Source organism: Lissotriton helveticus, chromosome 10 (genome assembly GCF_964261635.1).
Source record: "Lissotriton helveticus chromosome 10, aLisHel1.1, whole genome shotgun sequence".
Lineage (NCBI taxonomy): Eukaryota > Metazoa > Chordata > Amphibia > Caudata > Salamandridae > Lissotriton > Lissotriton helveticus.
Window position 1 is genome coordinate 932,996,749 of NC_136071.1, and position 22,735 is coordinate 933,019,483.

The following is a 22,735-nucleotide window of genomic DNA, read 5'->3' on the forward strand; positions in this document are numbered from 1 at the left end:
TATTTGCCCAAAGTATTGGGGCTTATTTCAGGGGACATATCCATATCCCCTGTACAGACAAGGACAGCCTGAGTGAGTGTGCCAACTAAGTTGTCAGACCCCTCAGTACCCAAGGTTAACCCAACTAATGCCTTGGGAGTGACACTACCACTACTGACTGTACTAGGGGGTGCAGTTGCTTTAGGAGCTGTAGTGGCAGGAGTTTGTCCTCCTCCTCTTTTGGTGCACTCACTAAACCAGTGAGATTTACTTTTGCAGTACTGGCACCACCTTTTTGACTGGCCTTCTTGAGTCTTCTTCTTCTGGGAAGCCTGACCCCCACCCTCTTTGGTTTGTTGGGGACCTGGTGAAGACTTCTGGTCATTTTGCTCATTCTTAACATTACCCTTCTGTCTGCTTTCTTCTGACCACCCTGGTTCTGGTTCTGCTTGATCCTTGTCCTGACCCATTTGTCTGCCTTCTTTCCCAATTCTTGGGGAGAGGTCAGATCTGAATCAACAAGGTGCTGGTGCAGCAACTGGTTCTGACAATTGTTCAAAATTTGTTCTCTCATCATTAGATTATACAATCCTGTGTAATCTGTAACCTTGCTACCCAGCAACCAGCCCTCCAAAGCCTTAGTGGCACAATCCACAAAATCAGACCAGTCCTGAGACTGAGTTTTCTGGGTGTCTCTGAACAGCAACCTGTACTGCTCAGTGGTTAAACCAAACCCATCAACCAGTGTATTCTTCAGGACCTGGTAATTGTTAGCATCCTCCACTCTTGTAGTGAGGAGCTTATCTCTACCTTTACCATCAAAGGAGAGCCACAGTATAGCTGCCCACTGACTCTGGGGAATGCCCTGCACAGTGCAGGCCCTCTCCAGAGCAGCCATCCATTTCTGGATGTCATCCCCTTGCTTAAAGGGGGGCACTATTTTAGTCAGGTGTTTAGTATCTAAACCCTTCTCTCTATCTCTTGGGAGATTGCTGCCACCAGTGGGAGCTAGCCCACTCATCTGCTGCTCTCTTGCCAGGGCAAGCTTCTCTTTGGCCAGGGCAATTTCTTCCCTTTCAATCCTCAGTTCAGCTTGTCTCATCCTAGCCTCATGCTCCTTTCTCTGAGGGGAAGTAAATCTCCTCTGTGGAGGATTCCTTCTCCCCTGAGAAGAGGCATTAGAGTGCAGAGATCTATTGGAGTCCCTAGAAAGAGATCTATCTCTCCCAACTCCAAGGTTAGGCCCACTTCGGGTTAGTACTGGGGGGCCCCCAGATCCTAGCCCAAGTAAGTCTAAGTTGGTCCTAGTTAGCCTTCTGACTACCTCAAGACCCTTGTCTACCTCATCCCCAGAGAGTACCTCCTGATCCTCCTCCTCAACTGCTGAATCAGTGTTGTGGAGATCTGGATCCCCAGAGGTTCCTTCTAAGGCTGGCATGTTCTCATGTAACTGAGAAAGCTTTCTGGCATCATATGTCTCTAAGAGACCTATCAGAAAGGAAGTGGTGGGGTTAGACCCCTGCTTCAGTTTTCTGGAGACACAGATCTGTCTCATCTCATGAAAGCTGAGAGCTGCATATCTTGAAGTGACCTGTGGAGGGTCAACACTGACCAGGGGAGTCTCAGTAGAGTCCTCCTGAGTCGACATGCTTTTCTAGTGAGGTGTAAGTGGTGCACTTACCTACACTATATGTTTGCCTACTGATCCCTTGCTAGAGTTGTAGTTTAGGGTGTGCTAGGCCCTAGGAGCTACAACAGCTGGTTCAGTAGAACTCAGAGTATTCTAAGCTAAGTTATATGTACCTTTAGTACTTATGTGATCTTTCACAAGATATTCTTAGGGCATGTGTGGTAAAACAACAGCAAGCTCAAATCCCAACCGCTGCTCACCAATGTGAGAAGTTGGCCTGATGTGCAGTGCTCACTATTCTAGTGATCACTATATATTAGTCCAAACAACCCTTATTGATGATTGGTTGTAAGTCAACCTTATAGACCAGCTATCCTAGTAGCATGGATACGAGCAGTCTAAGGCTAAGACTCTAGAGGGCGTGTTAAGCCAGCTGTTTTACCATCACATTACCCCTTGAACACCCAGTGAAAGGACACCACACAAGTTGTTATGAAAATAAACAGTGTATTTATTTATAACAAGACTACCCTGGCTCTTTATGAGACAGGGAGCTAAGCACACAACAAAACTCTTACGAAAATACTTTTAAGTTAGCACGTTACACAAATGCCAGAGGGGCACGAAAAACCATATACGCTAAAAGTGGAATGCGAATTACTAGCAGGTAAGTAACAATTCTAATAGGCTTTGGAATCGCTAGGACTGGACTAGGGAATCGTTAGATTACTACTAGGAGGCCCAGGGGACTCGGGTGCAGAGTGTGCACTCTCACGCGGGATGCGGGACAAAGTCTATGGAAGTTAGAATTCACAAAGTTAGTGTTCACGGGCGAACCCGACCTGGTAGGGAGAAAACGACAGTGGATCCTGACCCTTGGATAGTGAGGCTATGCTGGGACACCGGAGTGCCGAAGTTACCTAGCCCAGGGGCTGCAGCTGCATAGGTCTGAAAAGACGTCGGGGATCTCGTTGCCGGACCAGGAGCCTGGAAGGAAGAAGTTGCTGGCAGGCGACCAGTGAAGAAAAGTTCGATGGATCCAAGCCTGGATCAAGGAAGAAGAAAACCTGAAAGCAGAGGGGACCAAGTTCTTGAATCACTAGCCAGTGATTAAGTGGGCACCAGGATGGCACCGGGCGAAGTCACCGCAGTCAGGTGAGTGGGCGCTGCTGGGCTCTGCAGTCTCTCGGACCAGGAGGCGTTGTCGGCGACCAGGATGGAGGTGCGAGCTGTCCCACGAAGGATGGAGTCGTCGGCGTCGAAGTTACCCAGGAGTGGGCAACAAGCCTTGGCTAATTCAAGCCCACGCGGTGGACTCAAAATGGCGTCTTGAGTGGACCAGGAGGGTCCGGGGTGCTCCTCTTCTGGAAGGGAGCAAGGGCCAGTCTGGAGCAACCAGACCAGCAGCAGAAATGTCGTCGGGCGTCGTCAGGAAGGCCACAAGCCAACGGGCTAGTAGCCAAACAACGCGGTGAGCAGCGGAAAGCAGAAGGGCCCCACGCAGATCGTGGAGATGCTGGGGGGCTGCACTTCGGAGCTGGAGCTGCTCAGAGTCGGGGCTTCTCGGACCCCAAAGCACTCACCAGTAGATTACTCGGCGGGCTTGCTGGAAAGAAGTCGTGCAGTCTTGAAGATGGCCGGTCCCTCGAGGTCTCGTCACACCCACGAATCTCAGCGTGACTGATGATGCAGGTAGAGGTCAGAGGTGCCAGGGAAGCCGGTTCTCGTCGAGCTGGGCAGTCTTGATCCGGAGGAGAGACTTGCAGCAGACCGCAGTGTTCTTAGATGGTGCCTGCGGATGCAGGGTGACTACTCCTTAGTCACAAGGGAGAAATCTTAGGAAGAAGTCTTGAGTTCCTTTCGTGGAAAGTAGTTTCAGGATTCAAAGATGATCTGATTTGGAAGGGGGCCAGTCTCTACCTTTATCCTGTAAAAAGGGGCTGGCACGCGACTAAGTCCTGCCCTATGGGTGGGACTGGGAGGGGGGTGGTTACACCCACTTCCTTGGCGGGCTTTTCCCCAGCACAGGGTCTGGAGTGACCCTGGAACTGGTTCCAGCCAGCCTATGCACAGTGAGCACCGGGGTGCCACGTGCAGTCACCTTCCTCTAAAGCCCTGCCTACCTACAATACACAAAACCCTGTCTGGGACGGTGCTGGCACCGCCCCTGGCAGGAAACCCTTTGTCCTTATCTCCTGCTCTGGGAGGACTCCCAGCAGCAGGAGGGCAGACTTGTGTCTCGGTGGCAGCATCCATTTTGTGGATGCTAAGGCTCTGTCTGACTTTTAACCGGGTTATAGGTTACAGGCATGTCGTGTCCCTCTAGAAGGGTGGAATGCTAACCCCGTCGCCAGAATTGGCGAGGGGTTAGTATTCCAATTCGTATGACACCTTACTCGACATGTTTTGATAAAGCGATACCAGAGTTGGCACATAACCGCGAGGATTATAATGCACTTAAGAGTATATGGTATGCGATATCATGGAAACGGCTAAGGGATAGATCCCGAAAGCCGCAGATAGGCTCAGCTCATGCCAGAGCACCATCTCACACGATTCCAAGCACTCTGCCTTCAGGATTGTTAAGGCCTGCCATAGGAGTGACTGATAGGAGATCTGTGTGTCCACTTTAGGGTTAGATATAGGTATACTATATCTAAAGCAAAGGGTGAGTACACCACCTTGCCCCAGCTGTCGTGCAGCCAGTTGTGTCAGTTTTAGTTAGTCAATCCAGGGGTGGCACAATACATGCTTCAGCCCCTGGGAGACTTCTGGGTGCACCTCAGCCCTGGGTACAGGGACTTGGAGAGGGCCCAGGGCCAATTCAGTACCTGAGTACAATTTGGATAGAGAGAACAGCTAGGCTGTGGGTCTGATTAGCAGGCCCACAGCCAGGGAAAGTCGTAAACCAGTGCAGCAAAAAGCAAAAATCTGGGTGATCATAGGATTGCAGACCCTACTCTCCTACAGTCATTGAACTCCGCTCAAGTGAATGCAATTATCGTTGCCATGCTAAGCGTCATCGTCGAGTCACACAGGCTGTGGAACTGCAGTCTTTGGGCAGTCTCTGCATTGAAGGGGATGTGGCGGAATTTCTCACGCAGGCTAAGCAATGCATCGGGTTTTTGATTAAAACAGCTTCAAAATCCATTTCTGAGGCCCAGAGCTTAGAGAGGGCACCTCAGGCTAGGGTAGGAGTCACAGAAGGCAGTTTCCAGCAGCACAAGCAGAATTGTAGGAAGTCTTTTGTGTCTCTGAGACTTCAGAATAACAGGAGGCAAGACAGCAAGCCTTCGGAGATCACTTGGAGGGAAGGCAGAATCTTTCCGGTAGAGTTAGGGTGCAGCAGTGAACAAGCAGAAAAGCAGTCCTATCAGAAAGGAGGTCCAGTTGTGTCATTTAAGCAGCACAGCAGTCCTTCTGACAGAGGTTCAGTTCAAGATCCTTAAGTGTCTTATTTTAGGTGTCAGAGACCCATTACTTATACCCAAAAGTGCCACTGGTGTAGGGGGTGACTTCAAAATCTCTCTCTGAAGCGCACAAGTATCTCTTTCAGCCCAGTCCTGTCTTCCATACTAATCCTAGGGAGTAAATCAGTGCTTTGTGTGTGGACAGGACACTATCTATTGAAGTGTAATTGTCAGCCCGTCCCATTCCTTCTCTGCCTAGAAAGCCCCATCAGAATGCAGATGAACCTCACCTTCATGTGTTTTTGGTGATCTAGAGGGAATGCACAAAATGTACCTTTCACCCAACCCAGATGTGTAGTAAAGGCAGGCTGTCAGGCACAAGGAGCATCAAGTACAAAGAAATGTTCACCTTCTAAAAGAGGCATTTCTAAAACAGTAATGTTAAATCCAACTTCACCAGAAAGGAGCATTTATCATTACCATTCTAAACATATCAGACATGAAAAATCTACTCCTCTCGGATTGGGACTTATAGCTTAAAAGTACATACGGAATTCTCAATACTGGCCTATGAGAGGGGTAGGCCTCACAGTGGTGAAAAACAAAATAGGCTGTTTGTCACTGCCAGGACATGCAAAAAATAAAAGGTACATGTCCTAACTTTTACTTACATAGCACCCTACCCTTGTGTTTACTTATGGTCTTCCTTAGAGGGGAAATAATAAAAGGAGAGTTTAAGGCTTGGCAAGTAGTTGTGAATGCCAAGTCCAAGTGGTAGTAAACTGCAGACACGGGGACTGCAGTGGGAGGCCCTAGACCGGTTTGAAAGGTTACTTGTGTGGGTGGCACAATGTGTGCTGCAGGCACACTAGTAGCATTTGAAGTACAGACTCTGGGTATATGGTACACCACTTTACAGGAGACATACCGGTACAACAGCTTTGTCAATCAGGTATACAGAAATGTCTTCATGTTTAGGAAAGAAGCACATGCACTTTAGAACTGGTTAGCAGTGGTCAAGTGCTCAGAAAAAGAATCAAGAAAAATGTGAGGGAAAAGGCAAAAAGTCGGGCGAAGGATGACAGGTCTAAACCCTAGCAGTCCCATAAGACCTCTGGATAAATCCAAGCACATTTGTCGCAAAATTTAAATCATGCGAGGAGCTGAGCCATCAGAGACCGACTTCATGAAGATTCATCACTGACATCTGTTAGGTGCAATCCTTGCAGGATTTGAGATCTGTAATCTTAGGGGGCGAAATCTCCATTGCTCACAGGAAACATTTTGGAATACTTTTCTGTCAGGTGACAAAAATCTGAGGAGCAAGCTCCAGATATGCATCGTAAAATGCAGAAAAAAAGTAATGGATGTCGACATGTGGAGGTGGCAGTTATATTGTAGCCCTGAAGTCACTTTCAGGTTAGGAGGGACGCAGAGTCAAACAACGTTACCTACCGGCATACAAGGGAATTTCGGAGAAAAAAACTTTAGATTTTTTGGCACTTGTTGTATTCACAAGGTGAGAAATCTGCAGTTAGAAGTATCCCTCAAACTCTTGATCTAGATATCCTGTTCTCAAATATGGTTTTGCTTGGGAAACCCTTTCTCTTAATTTAGTATGGAGGAGGCAGAGCTCCTGGACTCTAAAAATAGCTTAGGTTATATTTTTTCTCTGAAATAGCTGTTCAATGAAGTCTCACTAAAAAGGCAAACCAGTATTTAAGATGAAGAAAGCACAAATAAAAAGACAGAGATGGCCTTCCCTTCCCAGGTGGGAAAGGGCATCTAGGATCTTTGTCACCTTTTTTGTTGCTTATTCCTGGTGGACTTGGAGGCAGAAACTGCACCGATCATAGACAAGTTCGGCATGAAGCTGTTTTTCAATCCCCAGAAGACTGGAAAAAAAACATTATGGGAGAAAGCATGGTTTCTGAGGAAGGAAATGAGATGAGTTGGTTTCATAAACTTATTTGCAGTGACGTCTGTGGTATTGTTGCCATGGTGAATGTGCCACTTAGTTACCGTGTGACTATTCAAGATTTCTGAGTTCACTCAGGATCTGAAGCAATACTTTAGAAAGTTATAAATCTAAAGGAAGAAAGTATACGTCAAAATAGTATTTCCCTATTCATTAACTTTTCAATACAAAACATATCTACAATTACTTGTTTTCATCAGTAAAAATAATGTACTATCACTTAAACTAAACCATAAATCACAAATGCAATAGACAAATGTCAAGAGTATTTTATTCCTCTCAGAGGCAAGCATAGGTTTATACTTTGATAAAACCATTGCAATAAAAAACTTAAAATACTAAAACCACTTTACATATTTACAGTAAAATAATACAAAACAACTGGTGTTGGGTTTAAAAAAAATGCAGAATTGTATTTAGCATAAAAAACATAAAATGAGCTTATAGAGCATCCAGACAGTGACTAAGGATTAATGCATTCTTGATCTTTCATGGGACTGTTTGGACAACACAGGCCTTCTTGTTCTGAAAAGTTTGCAAACCCAAAAAATTCTGACTGGTTTTCACTTGTATGAAACACCTTCAATAAACTTTCCGTATGAGTATTAGTACTATGTTCTTCACAAAAACTGGTTAGACAATTTGCTACTTCTTTTTCAGTGTAGCTCGTGCATTCCAAAGAATCGGAATGAGGTTCACTTGTCTGATAATTAGAAGATTCTAAAACACTTTCTACTGAGGTGCTAGCGCTTTGTTCATCACAATAATCATTTGAGCAACATGTACTCTCTATTTCAGAAGAGCAAATAAAGCCCAAAATATCAGAACGTGCTTCACGTGTCTGTAACAAGTCCAACAAATCTACTGGAGTACCATTTGTCTGCTCTTCCCAATAGACATCTGAGCAGTGTGCCCCTTCTCTTTCAGAGTAAACTGAAAATCCTAAAAATGTTGCTTGGGATTCACTTGTCTGAAATAACTCTAACAGATATTCAAATGAAGAAGATGAACAATGTTGAGCAGACATCTCATTGGCAAGCTGACAACAAAAATCAACATTATGTATTAGATATTTTCTTTTAGTCCTTCCTGAAGACATTCTCACCTTCCTTAGCACTTTTCCAGGAGACATGTTATCAGTACTAATGCCAAATATGTGCTCCTTTCCAGTAGAATTGTGTGGGAGGAGTCCGGGTTCTTGATTTGTGCAACCATCACCCGATGGATAATTATTCAACAGAAAACAATGAGTAATTGCACCTTTTGAATCGGAAACCAAAGCTTTTAAACTTTTTGTTCTGAAAATAAATAGTTCATCTGTAACAGGAGAAACGTGGAGAAGCTTTCCTAGCTCATGCATTGTGCAATTTCCTTTTGAGTGGTGATTTTCCATCTCAAAGCTGGTAAGAATTGTATTAACTGAGGGATGCAAGTCGGATGTTTTCAAAATGTTTTGTGGCAAAATAAATGAAGAATCTTTCAAGGGTGAATTTGGTGCTACCTGCCTGATTTTATAAATTGTGCAATTGTCCTTTGATTTTTGATTTTCTAGTGTGAAGCTATTCGATATTTCACCAGCCACACTCTCAAGGCATGACATTTTTAAATCCTTTGCGGGGGAACTGAATGAGCTATTCTTTTCTGTGGAGTTGTGTAAAATATGCTCTTGTGCATGAATTGGACAAGTGTATTTCAGGTCAAAAGTTTCCAATAAAGATTTTTTTGCACTTTTACGAATTACCAAGTCAACATCTGGTGCTTGGAAATGAATTGCTGGAAAGTTAAATGAATTATCTTTCACAGGAGAATTACACATCTGTAAATTCTGTTGCTCCAATATGAAGCAGTTGTAACTTTTATCAACCACTAGGTATAGGTTTTGTAAATCCTTCCCTGGAATAATACGCAGATCATCCTTATCAGAATTTTGTAGATCTTGCTCCATTTTATGAACTCTGCCATTTTCTTTCTTTTTGTGATTCTCTATATTCAAATTGCAAGGAATTTTGTCACCAATTGAATCAGCGTCTATCTTTCTATTTTTTACTGGGCTGACAAATGAAGCATCCATTAGTGGGGACGTCTGTAGCTTTGGCCCCATTCTATTAAATGCAAAATTGTCTTTAATGGAGTCCTTTTCTAATCTGCAGTCATTGGGAATGTTTATAACAACTGGATCAACATCTCGTTTAGCTATGTTTTTTGCTGGAGAACTAAATGAGCCATCGTTCAGAGAAGGATTTTGCAGGTCCTGTAGAATTTCATGAATAGTACAATGAACATTTGTTTGGTGATTTTCCAATTCAGAGTTACTAGAAAAAGTATCAAACACTGGATCACCACCTGATGTTTTTACATCGCTTGCTGCCACCAGACATGAAGGTTCATTTACAAGAGATGGTGTTATATCCTCCCGCAGTTGGTTAAGCCTACAATCTTCTTTCAGTCTGTGATTTTCCAACTCAAAGCTGTTACATATTTTACTGACTGCTGGATCAATACCAATAGTTTTAAAATCATTTTCTTGCAAAATAAATGAGTTGTCATTCATAGTCTTATCCTGAATATCCTGCCCACCTTCCTGAACTGTACGTTGTTCACTCATTTGTTGATTACCCAATTCCAAGTTAGTAGAAACATCCACTGCAGCGCAGCATGAAGCAGTATTTACAGGAGTTTCCTGCAAATTATGTTCTATTTCATGAATTGTCTGGTTATCTTTGATTGGGCAATTCTTCAGTCCGTGGCTCTTAGCACTTTTGAGGGCCACTGAATGAAAGTCAGTTTTAAAATCATTTGCCTTAAGAATAAACTGAGACTCTTTTACAGGAAGGTTTTGTAGATTTATGCACTTTTCTTTCAAGTGAAGATTCTGCAATCCAACAACATTATTTTTGGTTTTACTACTATTGGAACTAAAACCTGACAAGTGCAAATACGTTGCTGGAAATACAGATGAAGCATCTTTAAGAGAATCATTTGGTGGAATCTGGCTCTCTTCATGAATTGTAAAATTATCTTTCAACGGAGTTCCCAACACATATGCATTAGGTATTTTAGAATCCACTGCATCAAAAGTGGCTCTTTGGATATTGTTTTCTGGGAAAATTAATGAGGCACCGTCCTGAGGAGAACATCTTAGAACCAACCCTCTATCATGAACTTTGAAACGGTCTTTCAAGTGTTGATTTTCCAGTTCAGGGTTACTGGGGTTGCAAACCACTGATTCACAAACTACGTTTTTAACATCCTCTGATGCCAAAAGGAAGGAGGCATTTTTTGTCAGACATCCAATGGGGAGTTTCCCAATTTCAGTCATTGATAAATTTTCCCCATCAAACTTTTTCTCCACTGTACAATCATCAAACTCTTGTACTTTACAACACTTTGCTGGTGTATTCAATGAGCAATCAACTTTACGCTTTAACAGTCTTCCTCTAGATTTTGGAGTTCTTCTTTGTGCTTCACCACAATCTTTTACCTGAGCTTGAGACACAGAATTATATTCAGGTATGTCAGTGTCTCCTTCTTTTAAATGATTCTTATCTAACAGCAGTTTACTTTCATTTGTTACATTATGATCGTCGCAAACATCCGGCAATGTTTCCATGTAGCCTTCGTTGTCGCTATTTAGTTCTTTTAAACAATTTGATATTGCAATAATTCCATTTGCAGATTCATAATTTTCAGTTTCAGACACTTTAGGTTTATTCACTACTTCTGAAGGGAACGTACGATGAAAACTAAGAGGACTGTTTTGGGAATTTGGCGCAGGTTTTTGTAAAGAACTGTTCAATGTTTCTTTGGGGTGTTCATCAGGTTCAAATGTTTGTATGGTTTGTGTAGGTATATTTGTACATTTCTGCTGCTGTAGTAAAACTTTCACTTTATAAAGTCTTTCTTCCAGTTGATCCTTTTTTAAAACATTTTCAATAGGGATATTTGTTGAAGTGCTACATTTCATCCTAAAAATCAAACAAAGGTTTATTAAAGAAAGAAAGAAATGATTTGCTTCCATGCAACAGTGAATCAACTATGCTAACAAGAAAAAGTTATATATGACCAGAATTTGTTTTTTATAGTCAACACATTTCTGTATATCAATGCTAGAATGTAAATTATGCAGATGTTGAGAAGGTACTTACCTCATGCAAAAAGCCTTGTGGTGGATAATCAACAGTGTATTTGAAATGAAAGTACTCTTAGATACAAGGAATTCAAAATTACAAGGTGCATACATGATACGAAAGCAGAGGTAAACAGCCAAGATACTTGCATTTCACCTTTGTTAGGGTCGACAAGAGGGGCTGATTGTGTAGCTTTTACTTCCATACTTTGTGAGCAAGGAGACATGCAGAGCATAAAGCACTACTACAACATCCTATTGAGCAGGAGTCATTTTAGGAATTTACATTTCCTAATGAGATTGGAAAATAAACTCATTGGGGGAAATGGGAATGAGATTATAGAAAAAACATACACATGAGAAAGAAATCTCAGGTACTACGTAGCCCATTCTACTATCCATGCACGAATGCCTACACATTAAACAAAAATTATCCTAAAACAACTAGTCTTAAATAATCTATTCTAAATACCCTCTCTATCATTAAATACTTGCAGCACTTTCTTGTGAAGTTTATAAGGGCTTCCTTTAACTTATGCATTGTTGAATTGTTATGCTTCAAAACATTACTCTTAAAACCTTCACATCATATTAACATTGTCTCTTCTAAATTCACACAAAAAAAACACACAGGATTGCCTCTTTGACTTCAGAGTCCATGCCTTTTTTAGTAGATAGCTCAAAGAAAGTTCCTTCACATTCCAGGATGAGTGTTTAAGTTGCATTTCACAAGGCTTGACATTAGTTCATTAGCGTAACATTAAAGGGAGGATTCAAACATAAATGACATACAATGAATTTACAGAATAGAAAAAAAACACAAGTGGCACCTCATTGCCAGAATCTAGAAAGCCAATTCAAGTCTGAAGTGAAATGTTGTGTCATTGACCTTTGTCACTGGAAACAATACTGCTTAGGAAGGCTCGAAGGGCTGAAGATGTTAACATAAAAAGGAGGTACTTAGGTGTGTGATATCATGTGCAACGAACCCTGCATTCCTATCTCATGACAAGATAAGATACTTAAACTTTCTTCCATTTCACCAACGAGGAAGTGTTTTGGACATGGCCCTCTATGCAGGGTCAACCCCATAATTTTTATATTTAGCTTCCAGTTCATTCTTTTTGTTGGCCTTATGACTGCGCATTTTACCACTGCTAACCAGTGTTACAGTGCTTGTGCTTCCTCCACTAAGCATGGTAAAATTGGCTTACACCGGATTGGCCTATTTAATTTATTTATGAGTCCGTGATAGAGTGGTATACTATAAACCGATGGCCTGTAAATTAAATGCTATTAGTGGGCCTGCAGCACATATTGTGCCACACACTTAAGCAGCTCCTTAACACATGTGCCAGGCACGCCACTGCAGCCTGGATGCATTTTTAAACTGCCAATTCGACTTGGAACCCCCTTGCCAAGCCTTAAACTCTCCTTTTATTATATATAATCACCCCTAAGGTAGCCCATGGGGCAGGCTGCATTAAATTAAAAGGTTGTATGTGTACTTTTAAGTTTTTCATGTCCTGGTAGCGAACAACTCCTAAATTTGTTGTTCACTACTGTGAGGCCTACCTGTTCTATAGGAAACATTAGGCTCCCATTTTACATTTAATAAATGCTAACTTTTGATTGGGGACAAATACGCATTTCATGTTTGGCATCTATGAAATTTTAATTAGGAATCCACAAAAAAAATCTCTATTAGCATTTAAAATATGCATACCAATACAACAAACAGAGTATTGCCAGGGGAGGGGGGAAGCAGGGTTTAGGCCTAACAAGAGGTTAGTTTTGCTACGTCAACATGGCAGTGTAAACTGCACACACAGGCTATGCAATAGCAGTCCTGAGACGTAATTAAAAGGCTAATTAAGTGGGTGGCAAAATCAGTCCTACAGGTCCTCTAGCAGCAATCAATTTACAGGCCCTGTTTACAAGTGGTACCACTTTACTAGGGACATACAAGTACATTATATATGCTATTTGGAAGATGGCGGAGAGCTGGGACGCGTCTTTCGGAGCACCTGCTCGCCGTCCGCCTACTCAGCTTCAAATAGCACCTTCCGAAGCCCCAGAGTGTCCCTGAGACCTGCGGAACGTGCCTGGACCCCTCCGGTGCCACTCTGCGGTGGCGGGCTGGCCAGAGAGGTGAGCACTGACACCAGACGGCTTGAGGCCTGACGCCCCGGCGACACACCGCAGCCTCGATAAAGGGGCAGCCCACCGGAGGCTGTCGAGGCCCGCATCGACAGCGGAGGCCTGCGAGGCGTGTCAGGTCAGGCCCTCACAATGCAAGCTGCCGGCTACAGAGGATGATGCCGGGCATAGCCTCATGAACGGCGGTGGTCCTCGGATCTCGAGCAGACAGACAGCGGGAAGCACTGCGGCAAAACACAACGAGATCGCAGGGAGTGCTGCGCAACGCCGGGGACCCCCCGGCCACCGACGTGAAAACAGGGAGGAGTTGGCTGCGGCCCGCCGATCGCGGGGCCGTGGGGCAGCCGACCGGACGGCTGGTTGCCGGGGGGGAGGGGGGTGGCGGCCCCATAGAGGAGGTGAGGCGCAGCAACGGGCAACATGGCGACCTGTGGATCTCGGAGGCACAGATGGTGCTGCCGGGGAGCTTAGGTGAGGTGCCGCGACAGTGTAGAGTAGCCCCCTGGCGTTTCCCACCCTGCTGTCTCCTGCAGGGCCGGTGTGCCTCCTGCCATCTTGCGGTGCTCAGACCAGCACCGTAGGCCCGCGGAGGAGGTGCGCGGAGAAGGCAGTACAGACAGGTTTGGCAGCGGGCTGGAATGGGGCGCTGCGGAGCCCAATTTGGCGAGCGGAGCCCTTAGCATCCGGGGGCTGAGTGGAGAGGTGCCCTACAACTGTCAGCAGAGTGAGACAGCTGCGCTGTGTCCAGGTAACAGACAGACACTTCAAGTTGCCTGGTACGAGAGGCCTGGGAGTGGCGCCTGATTATGTTCATCATTGAGGTCCCCGAGTGGCCTGGGATTGAGATGGAGAGGGGCAGACACTAGTGAGTGGTGGCATCTCGGAGCTGGTCAAGCAAGGTGGCGCGCCCCATCAGCTGGCCTCTTACTCATGGCCCAGAGTAGTGACAAAGCCTCGTGGAGAGTGGGACACGACATACTGACGGGCCCCAACGACCGGGACAACCACACCCAGCAAGAGCAAGGGGGAGGCTCCAGCACATCGGCGCGGCGCAGAGCGCTGGCCGGAGGTCTCTGCATACTGCTACGCTGCTGAGTATGTCCTCGTCCAGGACGCGGAAGACGAAGGCGCAAACGGACATCTTTGGCAGAGCGCTCCCTGGTGCGACGGTGACCGCGCCTAAGTTGGCGTCCCCGCAAACGACCCCGGAGGCGAGTAGCGAGACCATCACTAAGGCTTTTATGGAATCTCTCTTGAACACCCTCCGGGCGGACATCCAGGCTGTCAAAACGGAATTAACGGCCGAGCTTAAAGAGGTGTGCAGGGATGTTGACAGTGTGGGGGAAAGAGTGGCCACACTTGAGGAACGGTGCGATGGGAACACGACCGACATCACAATGTTGCAACAAGAGATCCTCCGTCTCCAGGATCAGCATCTAGACACACATGTACACCTTGAGGACCTTGAAAACAGGTCTCGGAGACACAACATCAGAATTCAAGGAGTTAAACCTACAGAAGACACTGCAGACCTCTTTGCGTTCACGGAGGGCCTCTTCTGCCATATCCTGGCGGCCCCGGAGGACATGGCAATCGTACTGGACAGAGCTCACCGCGTCGGTCCCCCGCATGCGCCCAACGCCCCTCCAGCGGATATCTTGGTATGCCTCCAGGACTTCAAGATCAAAGAGTCTATCCTCTCCAAAGCGAGGTCCCTCCACCCTATCTCGTATAAGGGACAAAACCCGGTCCTCTACCAAGACTTAGCCCGGATTACTTAGCAGCGCCCGGCGACAATTCCGCCCCGTGACGGAGCACCTAAGACAGCAGGGCATCCGATACTCCTGGGGACATCCATTTAGACTCATATTTTGCCTCAATGACAAGCTGCACCAGATGCACTCCCTTGTGGACTCCTGTCGACTCCTGGGACTGACACTTCCAGACGACGACGCCAGGAGCGGCGCCTCGGGCCCGAGGTCACACCCTTCGGGTGGCAACGCCAGAGACGTCGTAGACTGTTTCGAAAGCCGGATAAAGCGGACATTGCCAAGAATCAACAAGACGCCCTGGCTTTGGCTACGGAGGCCCTGGCAGGGGAGAACAGACGGCTGATGAGTGGAGGGTCACGCAGTGGACTCGGCTCTGGCTTTTGAACAGGGGCGGACGGCGGGTGGAGCCATGTTTCTTCCCTGTTGGTCACGCTTCAAGACCCCAATGACGACCTCCTGGCATACCTGGGACGGCGGACAGTGTTCTTGGACATTCCCTTTTCCCCTGTTACCCCCTCCCTTGTTGATGTTTGTACTCTCAATGAGTCAATGCCTTGTTTGGGGGGTTGCTTCGGGGTATGGGTTCCCTCGTCCACCTTTTTTTTTTCGTTTCTGACCCTGTCCTTTCTCGGTACCGAGATACTGTAGACACCCAATTGACAGCCATTTGCTCCATTAAGCTGCACTCTACTCAGCGTTCCCTCCACCACAACATTTCGGGATGACACGAGCTCCACTTACTATTCTTACACTCAATGTTCGGGGCCTAAACAACCCCATTAAACAAAGATCGGTCCTTAACTACCTCGAGAGTTCCAAAGCGGACACCTGCTGGTTACAAGAGACGCATCTCCTTTTTAAAGACCAACCAAGGCTGAAATCCCGAGCTTTCCCGACCCAATTGTTCTCCTCTAATACCTCCAAAACAGCAGGGGTGGCTATATTGATCTCCCGCCACTTCCAGGGCAAGGTCCTTCAGAAGGAAACCGAGATAAAAGGCTGTTTGCTTACATATCAATTCTCCTTGGGCGGGATGACTTTTGTGGTAGGGTCCATATATGCACCTAATGATGGGCAGCTCAAGTTCCTCCTTCAGGCTCTCAGTGAGGCAGCTGCCACAACGGATCGCCACTTGTTATTAGGGGGGGACCTCACTTTGGTTTTTGACAATACTGAGGAAAATGAAATTTTGCCTGACCAAGATGCCCCCTAAGTATACCCTATGTTACATGTGTGTGCATGTCATCCATGCAGATTTCCTTGTAGTGGCCTGAATCACTAGGCCTCTGCATTCATGTCCTGCATTAGAAATGCCAGTCATCAAAGTCTCCCAAACGTTAAGGTAGCATAAGGCCCATGTATTTGCATTTCATGACTCCTGACACACTGAAAGCCGCCAGAAGCCCAGTAAGGCCTGCCAAGACAGTATTATGAATAACAGTTATCTGTTTGCTGTACAGAGTGGCATCCCTGCCCGGTGAGGAAAAGTAAACAGAACCCGTCCGAGGGAGATAGGGCCCAGCCATTCTGTCTCCATTTAAGTAAATTACAGTGCTTGCATCCATAGAAAGCTCATGCAACGAACGAATAAATATGCCCTTTCTGTCATTTAGTGACGAGCAACCTTTTGCTTCAGATAATACATCCCCTATCATATCAGATTGTACAAGATGTGCTAGTCACCCTGACACAAGAGATCTCTCTTCTAGGTTGAAAGTCAGCCTCCTCCCAGTTACACGTCAATTGCACGTCATGCTCAAAGTTGCACAATTAGGGCATAGTTCCAGCTAGCTATCCAAACTCCTCCTCTAAGTACCCACCCACCTATGACACCTACCTATCACCTACCTATGACTCATCAAAGTGTACACCCACATGTTCTTATCTCTTTCTTTCTCTGCTCTGCTTCGAGCGTTCCTTCTTACGCCCTATGTACAAGATAAAATGTATATAACCCATGTTCAGTAAATAATTGTTAGAAGACTCTTCCTGAACCTCAGAGGTGATGGAACATATTCTCCCTTTGACTCGAGTTATTGGAATAAAGCCCATTTAACTTGGACACCACGGATCCTGTCTCTCATTTGATGCATGATACTTTGTTAATGCCTAGAAATTCTGCCTGGGTAATCTTTTATTTACCACAATACCCTAGACCGATCCTGTCAAAAAACCCATCAAGCAGGGGTACTCACCACTCAGGGGCAGACCCGCCTTTGAGAGTTGGGGTTAACAGATCTTTGGCACCACCTACACCACCACACCCGTAGTTATACGTTCTACTCGGGGGCATATAAAACATATGCGCGACTAGACTACTTCCTCTGCTCCTCCTCATTTGGGGCCTATGTCTCCGACTCTGACATTCTCACAGCTTCTCTCTCAGATCACTCCCCAGTTCGGGCTTCCTTCTTGCTGCCTGCCTCGACCCGCCCTCAGCGACACTGGCACCTGCGAGATACGCTCCTACATCGCACCCCTGTAGTGGAACAGGTCCAGAAGGCCATCTCCGACTCTTTAGGGCACAATGCGAACACTGACACTACACTGGCCACACAGTGGGGAGCACTGAAAGCAGTTTTGCGAAGGGTCTTTATAACTATATCAGCCGCTGATAATACGGAGAGGGAGCACAAGCGCGCTGAACTCACGAAAAGGGTCTCTGAATTGGAACAGATGCACCAGCGCACAGGTGCTTCTCGAGCTTGGCGCCAATTATGCTTGGAACGTAAGCAGTTGGCTGCCCTAGACCAGGACAAGGCCAAATATGCTGCCCTCAGACTTTAAACAGAGAGGTTAGGCAGCGACAAGGGATTCAAGCGATCCAAACGCCAGGGGGAGAGTTGACGACTGAGGATGTAACCATAGCGGAGACGTTTCGGGGTTACTACGCCGGTCTCTATGCAGGGGACACTTTGGAAAACCGGGACAGTGCTGAATACATAGCCCAAGCTCATCTGCCCTCTCCGACGCAGCCCGAAGCTGAACATCTGGATGGGGAGATCCAGAAGGAGTAGTTTCTGTCCTGTAACTCCAGTTCTGTAGTAGGGGTATCTCTGTTATAGTCATAATCTAGTGAATAGTCCCGCCCATGTGCGTGGACCCCGGAGCAATCAAAAATAATCTCTTACAGTGTCGAAAAATGCAGAACTGCACAGACACTTAAGAGAGAATTTAAAGACAGATAATGCAGCCTAAAAAGGCTACACTGTCCAGTACTTCAACTAGAAATTCCACCACAAAAATCCACAAAACAGCAAAGCCTGTACAGATTTCCCTTGCTTCAACAGCAAAATCCCTCAGGAATGATAGAGAGAAGAACCTGGACAGACAAGCCCCATAGGCTGCCATTATGTGGCTCAGAACAGGATACTGTGCCTTTAAGAGAACTTTCCAGAACTTCACAGTATCCCAGAATGCCCTGCAGGTCCCAGTTACTTTCAGTTCTTTTTGAAGGCGTAACACGCCAGACCTGTAGCATTCCTTTCATGAAAAAACTCTCTCTCTACCGGGGAGGAGGGCGGGCGCTTATGACTATAACAGAGATACCCCTACTACAGAACTGGAGTTACAGGACAGAAACTACTCCTTCTGTAGTAGGGGATCTCTGTGTATAGTCATAATCTAGTGAATAGAATGGCAAGCCCATCCCCACACCAAGCGGCGGTGGAGAAAGAAGAAATAACGCCACTATTGCGCGAACAGATTCCGCAGCGAAGCCTGCCCAACCTGAGCGTCTGCCCTGGCATCAGCGTCCAGGCAGTAATGTTTAGCAAAGGTATGGACCGACTTCCAAGTGGCCGCCTTGCAGATCTCTGCAATGGGAACATTACGAAGCAACGCCGTCGTGGCAGCTTTGCCCCTGGTGGAATAAGCCTTAGGTTTGCCCCCTAAGGTCTTATTAGCTTTGTAGTAACACAATTGTATGCAGGACACAATCCACCTCGAGATGGACTGTTTAGAGGTAGCAAGACCCGTCCTGACTGATCCCTAATTGATGAACAATTGGTCTGACCTACGAATATCTTTGGTTTTATCCAGATAAAATTTCAGCACCCTCTTAGCATCCAGGGAATGCAAAGACCTTTCCGCTGGCGATGAAGGGTTCTGAAAGAACGTAGGCAACGTTATAGTCTGGTTGATATGAAAATCAGAAATAACCTTGGGAAGAAACTTAGGGCGAGTACGCATAACAACGTTAGCAGCATGAAATACAGTATAAGGTTCTTGGCAAAACAACGCCTGAATTTCACTCACCCTGCGGGCCGATGTAAAGGCCACAAGGAACGCCGCCTTCCAGGACAGGTGCTGCAACGAAGCCTTAGGAATAGGTTCAAAAGGCTCCTTCATCAACCTGGACAGCACCACATTCAAGTCCTGTAGGCAGTCAAAGCAGCCAGATGAACCTTAATGGAATGGACATTAAGGCCAGACTGCGCCAGATGTAGCAGATACGGAAGGATGACATCCTCCTGGCATGTCGTAGGGTCATAGTTCTTAGACTTGCACCAGATGCAAAACCTCTTCCACTTGTAAGCATAAGAAGTCCTAGTGGAAGGTCACTTAGCCTCCTTCAGTATGTCCATACAATCCTCTGGGAGATTCAGATGGCCATATTGCACTACTTCAGGAGCCATGCCGCCAAACTCAAAGACGAGAGGTTGGGGTGCACCATTCGCCCCCCGAACTTCGTGAGAAGGTCCGGCTTGCACGGCAGCTTCATGTGAGGAAGGAGAGACCGGTGAAGCAGGTCCGTGAACCACCACTGTCTGGGCCATTCCGGGGCAATCAGTATCATCTTCGCCCTGGATTGGGACAACTTGATGAGAACCGCCGGGATCAGGGGAATGGGTGGAAAAGCGTACAGAAAGCTGTTCGACCAGTTGATCCATAACGCGTTCCCCAGCGTCCCTGGCTGGTAGTACCTAGAGGCGAAGTCTCGGCATTTGCTGTTTTCGGCGGTGGCGAACAGATCTATGTCTGGAGTTCCCCACCTTGCGAAGACTTCTCCTAGTACTTCGTCGTTCATGACCCATTCGTGGTTTTCCTGAATCAGTCTGCTCAGTTCGTCTGCCTGAACATTCTGCACACCTGGCAGATGGGTGGCCGTGATCGTCAGTCCTCGGGCCAGAAGCCAATGCCAGAGCGCCTGCGCCTCCTGCGACAGAGTGCGGGATCTCGAACCCCCTTGCTTGTTGAGGTAATACATCGTGGTCGTATTGTCCGTCTGTACAAGCAGAGAGTTGGTCTGGAAGGACGGGCGAAAAGCCTTCAGTGCCAAGTGAACAGCTCTGAGTTCCAGGAAATTGATGTGGTACGTGGACTCCGTCGGGGACCACGTCCCTTGAATCTGTAGGTCTCCGGAGTGCGCTCCCCATCCCTGGAGAGAAGCATCCGTCACGATAGTCTGTGTGGGAATGTCCTTGTGGAAGGGAACCCCTCTGAGGAGATTCTCCGCTGAACACCACCACTTCAGAGACTGAAGAGCATGTAGAGACAGTCGTATGTTGTCGTCCCAAGATCCTCTCCTTTGGTCCCACTGATCCTCTAAGCACTCCTGCAGCGGTCTCATGTGTAGCCGCGCATGTGGCGTCAGGAAGATACAAGAGGCCATCGATCCCAGTAGAGAAGACACCGTCCTCACTGTCGTAGATGGAGTGGACATGAGAGCCTGAGCCTTCCGAAGGAGTGATAATCGTCGCTCCTCTGAAGGAGACACGCTTGCCGACAGCGTATTGATGGAGGCTCCCAAGTACTGAATGCACTGGACCGGAGTCGGGACAGACTTGGACATGTTGATGTGCAACCCCAGCTTGTTCAATAGAACGCACGTCTTCTGGAAGTGCGCTTGAGCTTCCGAGAAGGAGGAGGCCTTGATCAACCAATCGTCCAGGTACGGGTAGACAAACACCTTGTTCTTCCTTAGGTGAGCCGCTACCACTGCCATGCACTTCGAGAACGTCCTGGGCGCAGACTTCAGCCCGAACGGAAGTACCGTGTACTGATAGTGATTGGTGCCGACTTGAAATCGCAGGAACTTCCTGTGCTTGTGTGCAATGGGCACATGAAAGTATGCATCCTGTAGGTCTATGGCACAAAGCCAGTCCCCCTGCTGCAACTGAGGATAAATCTGATGCAATGACAGCATGCGAAACTTTTCTCTGCGAATCCACTTGTTTGCCTGTCGCAAGTCCAGAATGGGCCTGAACTCGTTCTTGTCCTTCTTGCGGACCAGAATAAACCGGGAGTACAGACCTCTTCCTCTTTGAGACAGAGGTACATCTTCTATCGCCCTTTTCCTTAACAGGATATCGGCCTCCGCCTGGAGCTCGCGCAGCTGATACTGCGAACTGACCGGAGGAATCGATGGAGGAGGGCTGATGAACCGAAGACTGTATCCATTGCAAACAATATTCAGCACCCACGTGTCCGGAGTAATTTTTCTCCACTCTGCCAGAAAAAATTGAACGCTTCCCCCCACCGGAGCGGGTAACGGATGAAGGGGAAGTAACCGCTCAGGGTCGAGACCCGGCCGGGCCCTTGTTAACAGTAGAGGATTGTTGCCCACCTCTACCCCTCTGACGTTTTTGGAAGGGTCTACGGAACTGCTGCTGTTGTTGCTGCTGCTGTTGTCCCGAAGACTGTCCTCGTCCTTTTCCCTGCGAACCGAACCGCCGTTGGAACTTTCGGTAGGGCCTTTTGTCTTTGGGCTTCTCCAGACCCACAGCCGTCAGGGTTTCAGCCTCGGCATTCATGCGGGCCATTTCATCGCCGGCATGTTTCCCGAATAATGTTTCACCGGAAAACGGCAGCTTGGCCACCCGCTGTTGCGCCTCAGGCTTGAGTGACGTCAGCCTAAGCCAAGCATGGCGGCGCTGGTTGACCCCGTGACAGTAGCCATGTGCGGCCAACAGTGCGATATCCGCAGCGGCGCTGATGGCCGGGTTGGAAACCAGCATCCCTTCCTTGACAATTTCTTGGAAGTCCTCCCTCCTGTCGCGTGGTAGAAGTTCCGCAAACTGTTCCAGGGAGTCCCACAGTGCCCGGCCGTACCGCCCCAGCAAAGCGGACTCGCTGGAGGCCTTCATAGTAGTGGAAGAGGTCCCACAGGCCTTCCTTCCAGCCGAATCAATCCAGCGGCTCTCTTTATCGGGTGGCACGGTGGAGGACGGGGAGGTAGAATGCAACTTTCTGGCCGCCGTCACTATCACAGAATCGGGCACTGGGTCCATTCTTAAGAAGGCCGGGTCCGAGTCAGGTGCTCTGTACTTTTTCAGAAGTCTGGAGGGAGCAGCCTTCACCACAGCCGGCGTAAGGAACAGCACCTCCGCAGGCTCGACCAGTCCTGGTACCAAGGGCAGCAGAGGGCGAGACAGGTGCCTCTTGTGAAGAGTCTCGAATATCACGGACGTCGTAGGTGTGGGAGCCGTCACCGTGATACCCAACTTTGCCGCCCCCCTCAGGAGAACCTCCTGGAACGTGCCGATGTCGTCAACCGGAGACACCCAAGTCTCTGGGGAGTCCGATAAAGTAGGCGAATAGGAACGAGTCCTAGAGGATGCCGTACGGGACCTGGACCTATGCCTCCTATGGCGATGCCTAGATCTAGTGGAGGACCTGTGCCTACTCCTCGATCTGTCTCTCCGTCTGGAGCGCGACCTTGATCTCCTAGGTCTGGGA

At 47.2% G+C, this 22,735-nt stretch overlaps 1 protein-coding gene across 1 annotated transcript in view; it reads right to left on the bottom strand.

Moving 5' to 3' along the window:
* Nucleotides 1–7,251: 7,251 nt before the first annotated feature.
* The window catches only part of DBF4 (DBF4-CDC7 kinase regulatory subunit), a 260,182-nt gene continuing 244,698 nt past the window's right edge, over nucleotides 7,252–22,735 (bottom strand). Inside the window, exon 13 of the mRNA XM_078663591.1 lies at nucleotides 7,252–10,962. Within this exon, the coding sequence (XP_078519717.1) occupies nucleotides 7,461–10,962 (3,502 nt within the window). The 3' untranslated portion in view covers nucleotides 7,252–7,460. The remainder of the gene's footprint in view (nucleotides 10,963–22,735) is intronic.